The sequence below is a fragment of the Pongo pygmaeus genome, chromosome 5 (genome assembly GCF_028885625.2).
Source record: "Pongo pygmaeus isolate AG05252 chromosome 5, NHGRI_mPonPyg2-v2.0_pri, whole genome shotgun sequence".
NCBI classification, from domain to species: domain Eukaryota; kingdom Metazoa; phylum Chordata; class Mammalia; order Primates; family Hominidae; genus Pongo; species Pongo pygmaeus.
In genome coordinates, this window is record NC_072378.2 from 68,990,947 (window position 1) to 69,004,838 (window position 13,892).

Genomic DNA, 13,892 nt, shown 5'->3' on the forward strand with positions numbered 1-13,892 from the left:
CAGAAAGGAATTAATCCAAATAAAAACAGGAAGTCAGTAGGTTCCCAGAAGAAAGTTTTCAGGTCAATACAATGGGTTTCATCCAACAGATAAAGTGAGCAAGAAGCTAGAAAATATTAGGCGTACTAATGTGTTACTTTAATAATACTATTTAAAAGACAAAGGAACAAATTTTAAAATGTGGTTCAATTCTACAAATGTTTAAGGGAGACAAAGATATATTTTCTTTTATCCTCAAGGAACTTACATTTCTGTAAAAAGTAGAATAGAGATAAGATATATAAAGACTATACATTGAGAGAGAATAAGGTAACGTTATAAAAAGTATAAATGCTATGGGAATTCAAAGGAAAAAAGAGAGCATACATATGTTTGGAGATTCAAAAAAGAAGGCTGAGTTAGAAAGTAATCTTGTAAGAAGATCAGGATTCTGACTGATGAAAATGGGAGGGGTAGGGCGAAGACTTTTTGTGATATTTCAAAAACAAATCATTGAAAAGCAAAGGTAGATAAGAATCTGGCCATGTCCAGAACATGTATGAAAAAAAGCTAGAGACTTGTAAGGGTTAAATAGTAGTAGTCATTAAATCCTAGACTGAATTTATCAGATGATGTGAGGGGAGCACTTACAGTTTTTACTAGAGAAATGGCATTATCAGAGTACTTTGGAAGAGTGGTTTCCACAGTGTGGTTCCCAGACCAGAAAATTCTAGGGTCCCACCTCAGATCCGCTAAATTAAAAACTTTGGGTCAGGCGTGGTGGCTCATGCCTGTAACCCCAGCACTTTGGGAGGCTGAGGTGGGCAGATCACCTGAGGTCAGGAGTTCAGGACCAGCCTGGGCAACATGGTGAAACCCCGTCTCTACTAAAAATACAAAAATTAGCTGGGCATGGTGGCACGTGCCTGTAATCCCAGCTACTCAGGAGGCTGAGGCAGGAGAATTGTTGGAACCCGGGAGGCAGAGGCTGCAGTGAGCCGAGATCTCATCACTGCACTCCAGCCTGGGTGACGAGCGAGACTTCGTCTCAAAAACAAACAAACAAAAACACACACACAACTTTGCAATCTCGGTTTCACAAATCTTCCAAGTGATTTTGATGCATGCAAAAGTTTGATAACCTTTCTTTTACTCTAAGTTAAGGTAAAATCATTAAAAGGTACAGTAATTTAAGGGAGACATGAGGGAAAGGGGATGTAAGGGTCATTATGGCAAACAAAACAAAACAAAACAAGACAAAACAAAACAAAAAAACTCTGCAGCTCTTAGTAACTGATTAGGTGTGGAGAAGAAGCGAATAACTACTTTAAAGAATGTGGTAGTATAAGAAATACTTAAGTCAGTATAGTGCAAAGTCTTTATCTAATAGTTTATACTATCTTCCCCAAGAGCTATTCATTATAAACATTCTTATAAATACATTACCAAAATAAAGCAAAGTTCTTTATATTAGTTTTACATGATTAATAATTCTCGTTCAGAGTTTCCCATACATAGCTAACAGGTTAGCATCTTTATTTTTTCTTCCTTGACCTTGAGGTAACACCCTAACCTACATACCACATCACAGCTACACACATGCTTTCATCCATAATGTTCAATAACCTGCTGCGGTGCTCAGAACTTAATAGGTTACACTATTAGTTCTCTATGAAGGAATATCCAGAACAAAACAAAGTCAAGCAGGCCCAAACAGAAAAAGAAATGTATACCTTAAAGGTACACATGAATTTTAAAGATAATTATTATAGATATTATCAAAATTAGAATGTGAAATATTAAACAAATACTTTCTAATTAAAACTCTTAAAAAATGGGCATCACCCCTGACTCCCTTCTCTCTGTCTCTCTCAAACTCTCTATCAAGCAAATACTATTGGCTCTACCTTCAAAATATATCCAGATCCTGACCACTTTTTGCCACTGCCACTACCACCATAAGCTCTCCCTTGGATTGTTGCAAAAGCCTCCTGTCAACCTGCTTTTTTTACCCTTGGCTCATTATGGTCTGTATCACAGGTAGGCAAACCATGGCACACAGAGCAAATCAAGCCTATCATTTGTAAGTTTTATTGAAACATAGCTACAGCCATCCCTTAAGTAACATCTATGGCAGTTTTCATGCTGCAATGGAAGAGCTGAGTGGTTATCATAGACTACTGCATGACCCACAAAGCCTGAAATATTTACTATCTGGCTATTTACAGAAAAAAGTTTCCAAGCCTTGGTCTATATGCAACACAGTAGTCAGAGTGATCCTGTAAGAACATAAGTCACATCATGCCATTCCTCTGTTCACAATCTTCCAGATACTTTTCATTTGAAAGTAAAAGCTGACGTCCTTAAAATTATCCGCTTGCTATTCCTCTACCTCCTCAAGCATACTCCTGCTGTGTACTTGCTATTAACACTATCTACAATACTCCTCTCCAGATACTGTGTTTGCTCCTCATTTCTTTAAAGTCATGTCACCTTCCCAGTAAGAATTCCCTTTCTCCAGTACCTAAAATTTCAAACCATTCCTCCTTCTGAACACCAGTTAATCTCCTTTGGCACTTTATTTTTCTCCATAATACTTGTCACCTGACGTATTTATTTGTCTGTCTCCTTATATTAAGTAAGCTCCATGAGGACAGGGATACTAGAGTGTTTTGTTCACTGCTGTATCCCTAGCACCTAGAATAGTACCTAGCACAGAGCAGACATCAATTAATATTTCTTAAATGAAAAAGCACAAGAATAATAGATAAGTAAAATTAAATGACCTATGTAATACTGGAAATTAAGACATTTATAAATTTATCTTAGAATTTCACAACTAACAGGATTGTGGTTCTCAGTATTACTAAAGAAGATATGTCAATATATTCGAAAGGTGACTGAAATGCAACACAGTCATTACTTAATATTGTATTCCACAAATAAAGAGGGTAACTTTCTAAATAAAGCTATCAAAATTATCAAAATTCTAGTAGAGTTGATGACTTATATTAATCTTATAAGCTAAATCTAACTATCCTTAACTTTCTCATCCTCACTACCAAATTTTCAGACCATAAAACAAAAGGACCACATAGTTTTTTTTTAAAGGTCTCTGCCCCATGTTCTTCCATCTAAAGAACCAGATGACCTACATTCTCCTGAAGAGGGTTATGTTCTTAGTTATATACTTTCAGAAAGCTAAAGCTTAATATGGGGTAGGAAGTGTGAAGTAGATAGTCCATATTCAAACCTGCTTTTTAAATTAAGACAGGAGCAATCTAGCACCATTTCATTTCGCATTATATTTAGGGACTACCATTAGGCTCACAGCACCACAGAAGATATTAACGAAGATATTAGGAGACTGTCATCACAAAGCATCAGTGTCACTTTTTATTTCACCCTTTAAGACTTAGTTTCTAGTGAAATTGCTTGACCAGCTTCATTTCAGCCTGTTAAAATTGGCTGTTCTTAACATGAACATTTTAACTTTAATTGGATAAATCCAACATCAGGTATCAACTAGTGTAGTAATTCTTTTAATAACATCAGTTTTAAACAAAAGTAAGCCTCTCTGGCAAAACACATTCTTTATGTATTTGTATTTGTTTATTTAGCTCACAGGCCAAAGTTTGAAGGGCAGAGATTTTTTTTTTTTTTTTTTTCACTTAAATCCATCATCAGTGACAATGTAAGTGTTTAAACAGTATTGCTTTAGGAATCTCAGAAGTTCAAGTAGAAAGATACATTCCATATTCTGGGAAAAGATGGTACAAAGACTTTACGAATTTAATTTTTTAAAAGTTTCAGTAACCACCTTCAGTAACTACCTACCTACTCATACTTTTCAACAAACTGGGAAAAAAGTCTTCTCTAAAATCAGCATCTACTTGGCAGATGTATGTCATCATTGTGTCTCTCATTGTTTCATCCTTAAAAATGTGTAATACTTTTAATTGCAGAGGTAAAAAAAGATATTTATTTTTAAAAAATAAAGTGATTATCTACTTCTTTCCTGAGGCACACAGACTTTTAGATTCTGTTTATGCATGAAAGCATTTAAAAATGAGGTAATATATACACTCTTTCACCTACTATCATGGTGTTTACTTTTCTATGTCAAAATATCAAAGTTAGATCATTACCTTGTATGTATTGCTATTTAAAGTATCTTCATTGGTAGATAAATACCCAGTTGGTTCCTTTTGTTTTGCTATTTCTTATGTAAACTTGGTGGGATATGGATACTAGTTACTAAAATGAGATAAAATGTGAATCTGGTTTCAAGACTTCTATCAGGGTAAACTACTTTAGGAGACAGAAAATGAATAGGACAACTCTCCCTATCCCATGACTTGGGGTGGGGGTAGATGAGAAAAATAAATGGAGGCGAGAAGGAAAGAAGTTCAATCTAAGAATGGAGATTTCACAGCTTGGTCAGACATGCATGTCCATACAGATAAACTAGCAGACAGTTAAAAAATAAGACAAGAAAGGTAAGATTCTGAATTCTTGATTTCTTCCCCACATATTATTCAGCATAACTAGCTTATATACTGTCAACTCTCCAAATAACATTAAAAAACCTCACTGATCTAGCAAAGCTAAGTTTAGCAGACTAACTTCAGTGAGGAAGAACAAGAAGAGGAAAGACAGAGAAGGATATTTACAAGGTTTTAGGGTTAGGTGGGCTGGACCACTTGAATCAACATTTTTCAAGGTGAGGACCTGGTTAGAACTGACAAAATAGTTTGGATTGGTAAGGATGATGAAATGAGAAGTCCTGAAGCAAGTCATTTTGGGAAATCAGTCTTGATAAATAAGCTATTTTAGTTGTTTCACCATCATGAGTGAGAATTTCCTAAAGCAAACATACAACTATGTTTGCTTGTTCTAAGTATTATTTAGCATAGAGGCATGGAAATATTCCTGCCCCAGAATTGTTTATCATAGTAATATTATATTGGTGCCAACTCCCCCCATTTTATGGGATTAAAAAGTTTTTAAAATTTATTGATCAGCTTTAAAAATGTTTTAGACTTTATTATGAATTGTTAAAATTAAATCTGGTACTCTGCAATGATATGCTGGAGTAGACAGGTAAATCTGAAAAATAACCAGAGAGAAAGCAGTAAATTTACAATAATCCCTCAATATCCATGGGGGATTGGTTCCAGGAATCATCCTCCCATTACCACCCTAAGACACCAAAATCCACCGATACTCAAGCCCCTTATATAGGAGAATAGTATTAGCATATAATGTACTGCGAGGGTTTCATTCATTCATTCATTCTCTTTTTTTTTTTTTTTTTTTTTAAACTAGTTCTTGTCCTCTGCCAATATTTTGAGCTGATCTTATTCCTTTCCTTCAGTTGGGTCATAATCTGTGTTGATAATTCTAAGACAGATTTTTGCAAGTCTATTTATACTCATTCTCTTGGAGAGCTCTCATCCAGTCTCACAACTTTACTTCCCATCTATCCCTGAGTAATCCAGTATAAATTTTTTCTCCAGAACTCCAGATACAACTTAATTGTCACTCAAGATCTCCACTTGATGTTTAATGAACAACTCAAACAAAAATGCTCAAAACTAAACTCTTTCTCCCTCAATACATAAATGTAAACAATAGACAGATGGAATAAAGAATACAATTACTTTGCAAAAAGACTCAAGAGGAATTAGCCAACAAGAAATCTCCTGAATGCTGTTCAGTAAGATTCCATATGAAATATTAGATTTACAAACAACTTTTGGTAATAAATTCATGCTTTTAGTTCATGTGGCATTCAGTATGTGGGATTTTTAAAGGTTATTTTTAAATATGTGGTAAAAAATCCCAAATCAATCCATTTATACTTTTTTAGTTATGTAATACAATTAAAGGATTAATGCTTGAGGTAATGGATACCACATTTGCCCTGATGTGATTATTATTTATTGCACGCTGGTATCAAAATATCTTGTGTACCCCATAAATATATATACCTAGTATGTATCTACAAAAATTTAAGAAAAAAATCCCAAACCAAAACCACATTAAGGGATTCTCCTCAGTTAAAAATTTCTTCACTTAATTCTCTACTTCAATCCATACAATCCTACTAAAACTGCATTTCCTAACAATTTAAGATTTGCTAGTTGCTAAATTTCTCTTCAAAGTATCAACACTATTGATCTCTAAACATGATACTTTATTGCATATTATAATGCCATAGTATTCTTTTTATCTCTCCTCTTCCAAACTTTTATGTCTCCTCCAATAACCAAGGTTTGGACTTTCAACCTTTGTTTTTTCTTCATATTGTCTATGACTTTCATTCCTTTATTGCTTCAAACAACCATTTCCATTATATTTAAAAAGCAGCAACGGCCTCTCTCTCTCTTTTTTTTTCCTAACAATTGAAAGGACAGATGATGCAATAATGTTTCATTTTCTCGCACTCAAACAAAACACAAAAATGTTAAATGTTGAAAAAAAAAAACTGGAATCTAGACACTTGCATTAAAAGTCCTAAGTCTTATACTATCTGTGCAACTTTTATCTCTTGATACCCTAGTTTCTCCAACTGCAAAAATGATTAAACTAGCTAGATGATCTTTCTAAAGTTTTTTTTCCTTTATCATTCTAGTCCATATTTTTAAAACTGTTTACAACTTATGTGGCTCTTTATGGCCTTTATTCCCATATCTATGACTCATACAAAAAAATGAGGGGATTCTTTAACTTACATAATATCTTAGACAAATGGTTTCAGAAGGATAGGTACTTGAGATTCTGTGAAAATAAGTCAATGTGCTCACTTGTTACCTAAAGAAAGAAAGCTTGGGCCGGGCACGTTGGCTCAAGCCTGTAATCCCAGCACTTTGGGAGGCTGAGGAAGGCAGATCACGAGGTCAGGAGATGGAGACCATCCTGGCTAACATGGTGAAACCCTGTCTCTACTAAAAATACAAAAAATTAGCTGGGCGTGGTGGCGGGCGCCTGTAGTCCCAGATACTCAGGAGGCTGAGGCAGGAGAATGGCATGAACCTGGGAGGCGAAGGTTGCAGTGAGCCAAGATCGCGCTACTGCACTCCAGCCTGGGAGACAGTGCGAGACTCCTGTCTCAAAAAAAAAAAAAAAAAAAAAGAAAGCTTGGTAAACAAGTTTTATTTATAGAGACTGTACTTTGAATCATCTCTTGATGATGGCCTTTTTTACTCCAGAATTTAAAGTTCAATTGCTTTTTAATGTAAGATATCAATACACATTTTACTTATTCTTTCTTACATTATTATTTACAATAATTCTCATTTTCCCCCTTTGTACTTCCTATTTATATAATATAAGCCTGCTTTAGCTTTTAATTTTGTCTGCTCATTTGTTTATAATCCATGTAGTTTGGTTTAACACATAGGTTTCCATTTTAGCATTTGCTAAGCTGTCTTAATCATCTGCCTTAGTAACATGGTATCCTCAAGCTAAATCCTAACCCTATTGGTCATGTGATTATTTTTTAAGGTGCGCTCTCTCTCTCTCGCTCTCTCTCTCTACATATATATAGTAAGCAAATATACTTAATCAGAATAAAACCACAAAAATCAACTTTGATTTATAGAGATCATTCCATTTCTAGTCACTTTAATGTCCAAATAAGACAACACAAGTTGACAAGTTAACAAAGATAAAATAATTAAGCAGGGCAGCAGAAATAAAAATTTAGGTTAATGAACTTTTATAAATGATCATTTGGAAACATTTTATCTTGCTTCACCCCTAACTGTAGTCTCCAAATATTCAATGGTGTTGCCACCATTCATTGCTATGATAACACCAAATATATTTATGTCCTTATGCCTGGTTAATGCAGGTTTTTTTCTCTGCTTGAAATATCCACATGTTATTTTCTGTTTATTCATTTAGATTTAACTTACTCTTTTGGGTCCACAGAAAGGTAATACTGCCCCCCAGGGCAGAATAAATCACCATCTCCTTTTGCTTTACCACAGCATTTTGATTACAATTTCATTACAGCTTGCCATTTATTTTTTCTCTTATTATAATTATTTATTTTCCTATCCAAGTCCATTAGGCTACATGCTTTTTGAAGGTAAGTACTGAACATGTGTTTTCTCTGGTACTTTCTCTTTCCCAAAATTAAACCCAGTACTGACAATGTCTTCTATTTTTGTCCATTAAGGTATATTGGTCTTTCATCTTCCTATTTTGACTCAAATATTTATAGTTTCCAAATGTACATGGTCTTTTAAATAATTATTTGTTTTACATATTGTATTCACATTTACACATAAATTGTCTACATGTAAAAGTCCCCTTGGAGTAATAGCATGTAAAATTTAAAACTTGATTCCTAATTTGCTCAGTTGACTCACTTTGAACATAAACTATGCATTACCTGTCAGGATGAATTAAGTAATATTGTCATTTTAAGAGAACTTCACAAAAATAGTAAGATAGGCATTCTTTTTAGGATTACTGCTAAATTATTCTATTCGTTAATGGATTATTTTAAACACAAAGTACTTAAATTATTTTCAGACAAATGACTCTCATTTGAAACCTAATCATTTTAAACACAACTAGGATTCCAGCAATATTTTCTATGTTGAATAAATGTCAGATCACCTTATATATAAACAATATTAATTTTCAAAGTCTAAAATATGTTTAATATTGATAAGACAGCAACATATGGATTTTTAGAAATTGCTGCTTTAATATCTCTCCAGGGAGATTAACTTTTCTCAGAAAAAATTTTAATTATAACACTGAAAATTAAAATTTTTGTTTTTAAATCTATAAATCATTCTCTAAAATTCTGTTACTTGCAACAGACACATTGCAAAGGTGCCATCAAATGCCTTACGAGTTATTTATTATAGTATCATTTACTCTAGTCAAATGTCGTCACGAAATATGTTGTAAAGAATAGTGTACACTGCTATACAAGTCCCTCACCTTCCCTCACCCTAAGGGTAGGGATGCCACCCCATCCCTACCATTATGTGTTTAATCCAATGTCCTAATGTAGTTATCTTTCTCTATCATTATTAAAGTATTCACTTAAAAAAACTACCCTGCCACTCCAAATTTAGTCATACTATTTCTACCTTCCTCTTCTAAGTATGTACTGGCAAATTTAACATTTAGAGATGTGCTATAGAACAAAACAAAGTTGGGAAAGATAAACCCATAAAACTAAAGGGTATGTTTTTGTATTGCAAACTAACATTTCAAAGAATGAGTCAACTAAAATGTTTAAGAAAAAATATTCAGTAGTTCAAAGGGAATCATTTTTAACTACTATAAATTAGATTAGACTGAAAAAGAAAAATACTGAATGTGATTCATAAAAAAGTTACAGTCAAGTGTATTATTTGATTAAATCTTATTGATCTACAATATAAAAAATTCACTCAGTCCAGTAATATCGGGGCATTTTAAAGGCCCCATTATCAGTTCAGCATAATTTTGAAACTACAATTTGTTTTTGTTTTACAGCTAATGTTTCAATACTACTGTAACAATTTGAACAACAGAATCTATTTTAGATCTTCAAGGTCATTGACTCCTTAGTTAAAAACAAATTACAAACCAATTAAACACTAATTTTTCAATCTGTTTTCATCCAGCTAAATATGCAACTCAAAGCACTTCAACTATCTACCCTACTTGTGATGTATGTATACATTTCAAAGTAAAAAAATCTTGAACTAACATCATTAGGTAGAACTGGAAAATTCTGTTCTATTTATTTATACTAACAACATTTTTACTATTATTTCTTCAGGCAAAATAAAGTTATCCCCATCAGATGTTTATCCATCTCATCTCTTGATTTTAATCCTTTCTCTCAGTTTTAGTCTCTTCCCTTATTTCCCTACAAATCCTGGACTCTGTGGTCACTGTTTATTTTCTAACCTTCAACTTGTCCTTTGCTTTCCATCCTTAAATCCCCAATTCTCCTTCAGTTTTTTAATCCATTCCTTCCCCCAAACAACCTAAGAACTGATGGAAAAAAATTATACAAGTTGTGTAGACTTGTTCAATAAAAATATAAAATTGATAATTTCACCTCTGTCCCTTGACACATTTACCTATCATTAACTTACCTTCGGTTAGATCCTCTCCTAATCCCCTTCAAAGGCTATCAAAAGCTTTTTCTACTTTCACTAACTGTCTACCCCACAGCCCGCTTAATTCTCAGTATATGTCCTGAGCTCATCCTTTATAGCCAGTTGAGACAATTATACAGATATGCCACTTCTTGCCTACCCTCAGATAGTAACTTGTTACTATCTGAGGCCATATCCTTGCTTCCTTCTTTGCAATGTACAGAAGGAAATATCCCTCATTCTATCTAAAGCATTCTGTCCTGGATATTCTTAATACCATATCCCCCAGAATTGGATGATATTGGTCCATCATTCATCCTTTCTGACATTTTTCTTCAATCTTTCCTGCTCCACTAGTTCCATCCCATTATCCCTGAAGTCTCTCCTAATTAAAAGAAAAAAAAAAAGTTCTTGACCCTGCACATCTACTTCATGGAATTAATTTTTATCTCTAACATTAAATTTTTTCTCTTTTTTCAGCCTTCTCCGTACCTTCCTTATCAGCTTGCCCTTAAATAATGATTATCCTGGGTTCCAGTGTCCATTCTCTTCTCACTCTCTACCCTCTGAGTTTCTCACATATACAGGAACTCATATGTACCCCTGAGGGATTGGTTCCAGGACTCTGTTGGAAACCAAAATCCACGAATGCTCAGGTCACTTACATAAAATGATGTACTTATACACATCATCCCACATCTTTTAAATTATCTCTAGATTATGCAAATAGTTGTTATACTTGTATTGCTTTTTGTGTTTTTTTTAAATTGTTTCTTTGTTATCTTTTATTTTATTTTTCCCAAATTATTTCTGACCCAAAGTTGGCTGAATCCATGGATCTGGAACTCATGAATATGGAGGGCTAACTGTATACCCAACTGCTTATGAGACCTCCGCCTGAACATTTTTGAGACATCTCAAGTCAACTAATCATTTTTTTTTACAATTTTTCTAATCTTAGTACTTTATTTTTTTTTTTTCCTGAGACGGAGTCTTGCCCTGTCGCCTGGGTCGGAGTGCAGTGGCACGATCGCGGCTCACTGCAACTTCCACCTCCCAGGTTCAAGTGATTCTCCTGCCGCAGGCTCCCAAGTAGCTGGGATTACAGGGGTGCCCCACCACACTCAACCAGTTTTTGTATTTTTAGTAGAGACAAAGTTTCGCCACGTTGGCCAGGCTGGTCTCAAACTCCTGACCTAAGGTGATCTGCCTGCCTCAGCCTCCCAGTGTATTTTTTATCTCAGCTGGTAACACCAAAATTAATCAAAGTACTCAGTAACTAGAGTGTCATTCTAGAATCTTCTATTTCTCTCACCATTGCTCTACAACCAATTAGAAATTCTTTCAATTTACTCCTTAAATTTCTTTATTTCACACCCTCATGACCACTGTTTAGTTCAGGCTTTCAACTCTCCTGGATTATTTTAGATAGCTCTCCCTCCCCTAAGTGATTTCCATACTCTGGTCTCAATATCTCCAATCTATTATCTATATAACTGCTATAATTAACTTACTAAAAAAAATCAGATCATAACTTCCACTTTCTTACTTGAAACACTTCATTACCTCTTTAGTCACTTTCTAAAACCTTTTATGATCTGACTCATGACTCCGCCTTCCTCCCTCCAACCCCTAAACAAAACCAATGTTTCAAACTCTCTTGAACACACGCCTGTGCAATTTAAGGTAATTGTTTGTACACTTTATTCTTCCGCCTAGAACAGCCTTCCCTTGATGTGCATACCAGATAACCTTAAAATGTAGCTCTGCTATCTCTTTCCTGAAACGTTTCTTTTTTGACTACTACTCCACAGTGATCCCCACAAGGCAGAGTTAATTGCGTCTTCCTCTGGCCTATCCTTATACCTTATACTTGTTCCTAATACTCTATTACATTACATAGTTGACCTTGCTATAAAAAACTCAGAATTTGTGTTTTTCATAATGGTATTCATGAATGATTCATGCAGAAATACACTATATTTGACACATTACTTTACCATAAAATAAAAGCATGTTGAAGGCAAGATTAGAAAACACTTTTACAAATTTTGAAAGAATAAATCAGGAATCCTTAATCAGAAATGAATACTATAACATTCAAAGAAAAAAAATCACCTAAACAACTCACATAGAAAAAAGAAAAAAGGTACTCTAAAAATACACAGAGGTTAAGAGCACAGAATCTTTGTCAGAGTACACATATAATAATTAACACAGTGCCTTGAAAACAACTGTATGTTTTTAAAGTTAACTGCTATTATAACTAACACTATTATTATTAAATTAAATAACCAGACATGGATGAATGGATGAATTAAAAATTGTTCTAGGTCATAAGTACTTTTGGTCTTGGTACTAAGAACTGTAGATTCCACCAAACTCCTTCATGTTTTTAAGGAAAAAAAAATCACTTAAGAGTGATTTCTTATTACACTAGTAAATGTGATAAATAAATAAAATAAATAAAAAATTACCTCCTAAGTAATTTTAATGGTTCTTTCTCTAATGCAAATCCTTTCATCAACAAGAAATTCTACTGAAGAGATTTACCAACCTCTACTTGCTAAAAGTTTCCTTCTTACCACGTAGCAAAACAAATGCATCAAATGATTAACACAGCAAAATGCCAGGAATTCTTTTCCTACAAAGTTGTAAGTTCTAAAACAAGCTGTTTTTACCTTCAGGAGCATCGGCATCACATCTCTTTGGCACAGAAAGGGTTGAATTGCCTTTATGATTATCAGAGGTTATATTAGTCTGAAAGATAAAAATATAGTTAAAATATAAAAACTGCATTAATAAATACATTTGGATTTAAAAAGTAATCACTATGAACTGTATACTCTGTATACTAACTACATCTATCTAACATTCCAAAATGTAAATTTTGTGCAACATTGCTCTTAGAAGAAAAATAATTATGGTAAATTAAACATTAAGGCTTTTTGCAATAATCCTTTAGGTCCTGTGTTGAACAACATGGCTTCTTGCCAGAACAAACAAATTCCATTTTTAGTACAAAGTACAGCATCTGAAAGGAATGCTATTTTCAGACTGTGGAACATGCAAAGAATATCTTTTGTCCAAGCAAAAGCATAATCTTCCTTCTTTCCTTCACAGGAGGATGTTTAATAAGCATGACCTAGTGAGGTAGGTGAAGGGGATGAGGCAAGAAGAGAATAAAAAGGTATAAGAAGTGAGAAATATGGTTCAGGTGGTTTTCCAGCATGGTGTTTCCCAAACTCAGGTCATTCATGTACCTCCATCATGATCTGTGCTTTATCTGTTTCACCTACATTATAACTAAATATTTTTCAATGAAATAGCCTTTTAACATTCACCAATATTATGGATGGTACTGATTGAGGGTTGATATGTTTGTTAGATTTTTCTTTCTAATTGCATGTTAAAGTAAAGAAAGAATGAAGGAAGAACAGGATAAAAAAGAAACGATCTGGGCACATTGATTTAATCATGAAAGACTCCACTAAAGCAATGCTTGATCAGGCCCTGAAACATAAATATGGTTTGAACAGTTAAGAAGTAGAGCAAAAGGTATTTTTTAAAAAGGAAAAAAACTAAACAAAGTTTGAATCAGATATGGTCAGAATATTTTGAATCGTCAGAAAATCCAAACTTACTGTTCCATTAAAACTAAAAGCCACAGTCAGCTTTTGAGAGATCAACACCACCAATAAATCAGCGTATGAGGATACCCATCATGTTAAAAGAATGTATAGTTATCTACATATAAAATGTTTATAAAGCCTCTTCTAGGGGATTCAT

The 13,892-nt window shown here is 33.9% G+C and overlaps 1 protein-coding gene across 1 annotated transcript in view; it reads right to left on the reverse strand.

Annotated features, from left to right (window-relative positions):
• The window catches only part of LMBRD1 (LMBR1 domain containing 1), a 126,985-nt gene that overhangs the window by 8,967 nt on the left and 104,126 nt on the right, over positions 1 to 13,892 (reverse strand). Inside the window, exon 14 of the mRNA XM_054492349.2 lies at positions 12,785 to 12,863. Coding sequence (XP_054348324.1) covers positions 12,785 to 12,863 — 79 coding nt within the window. The remainder of the gene's footprint in view (positions 1 to 12,784; positions 12,864 to 13,892) is intronic.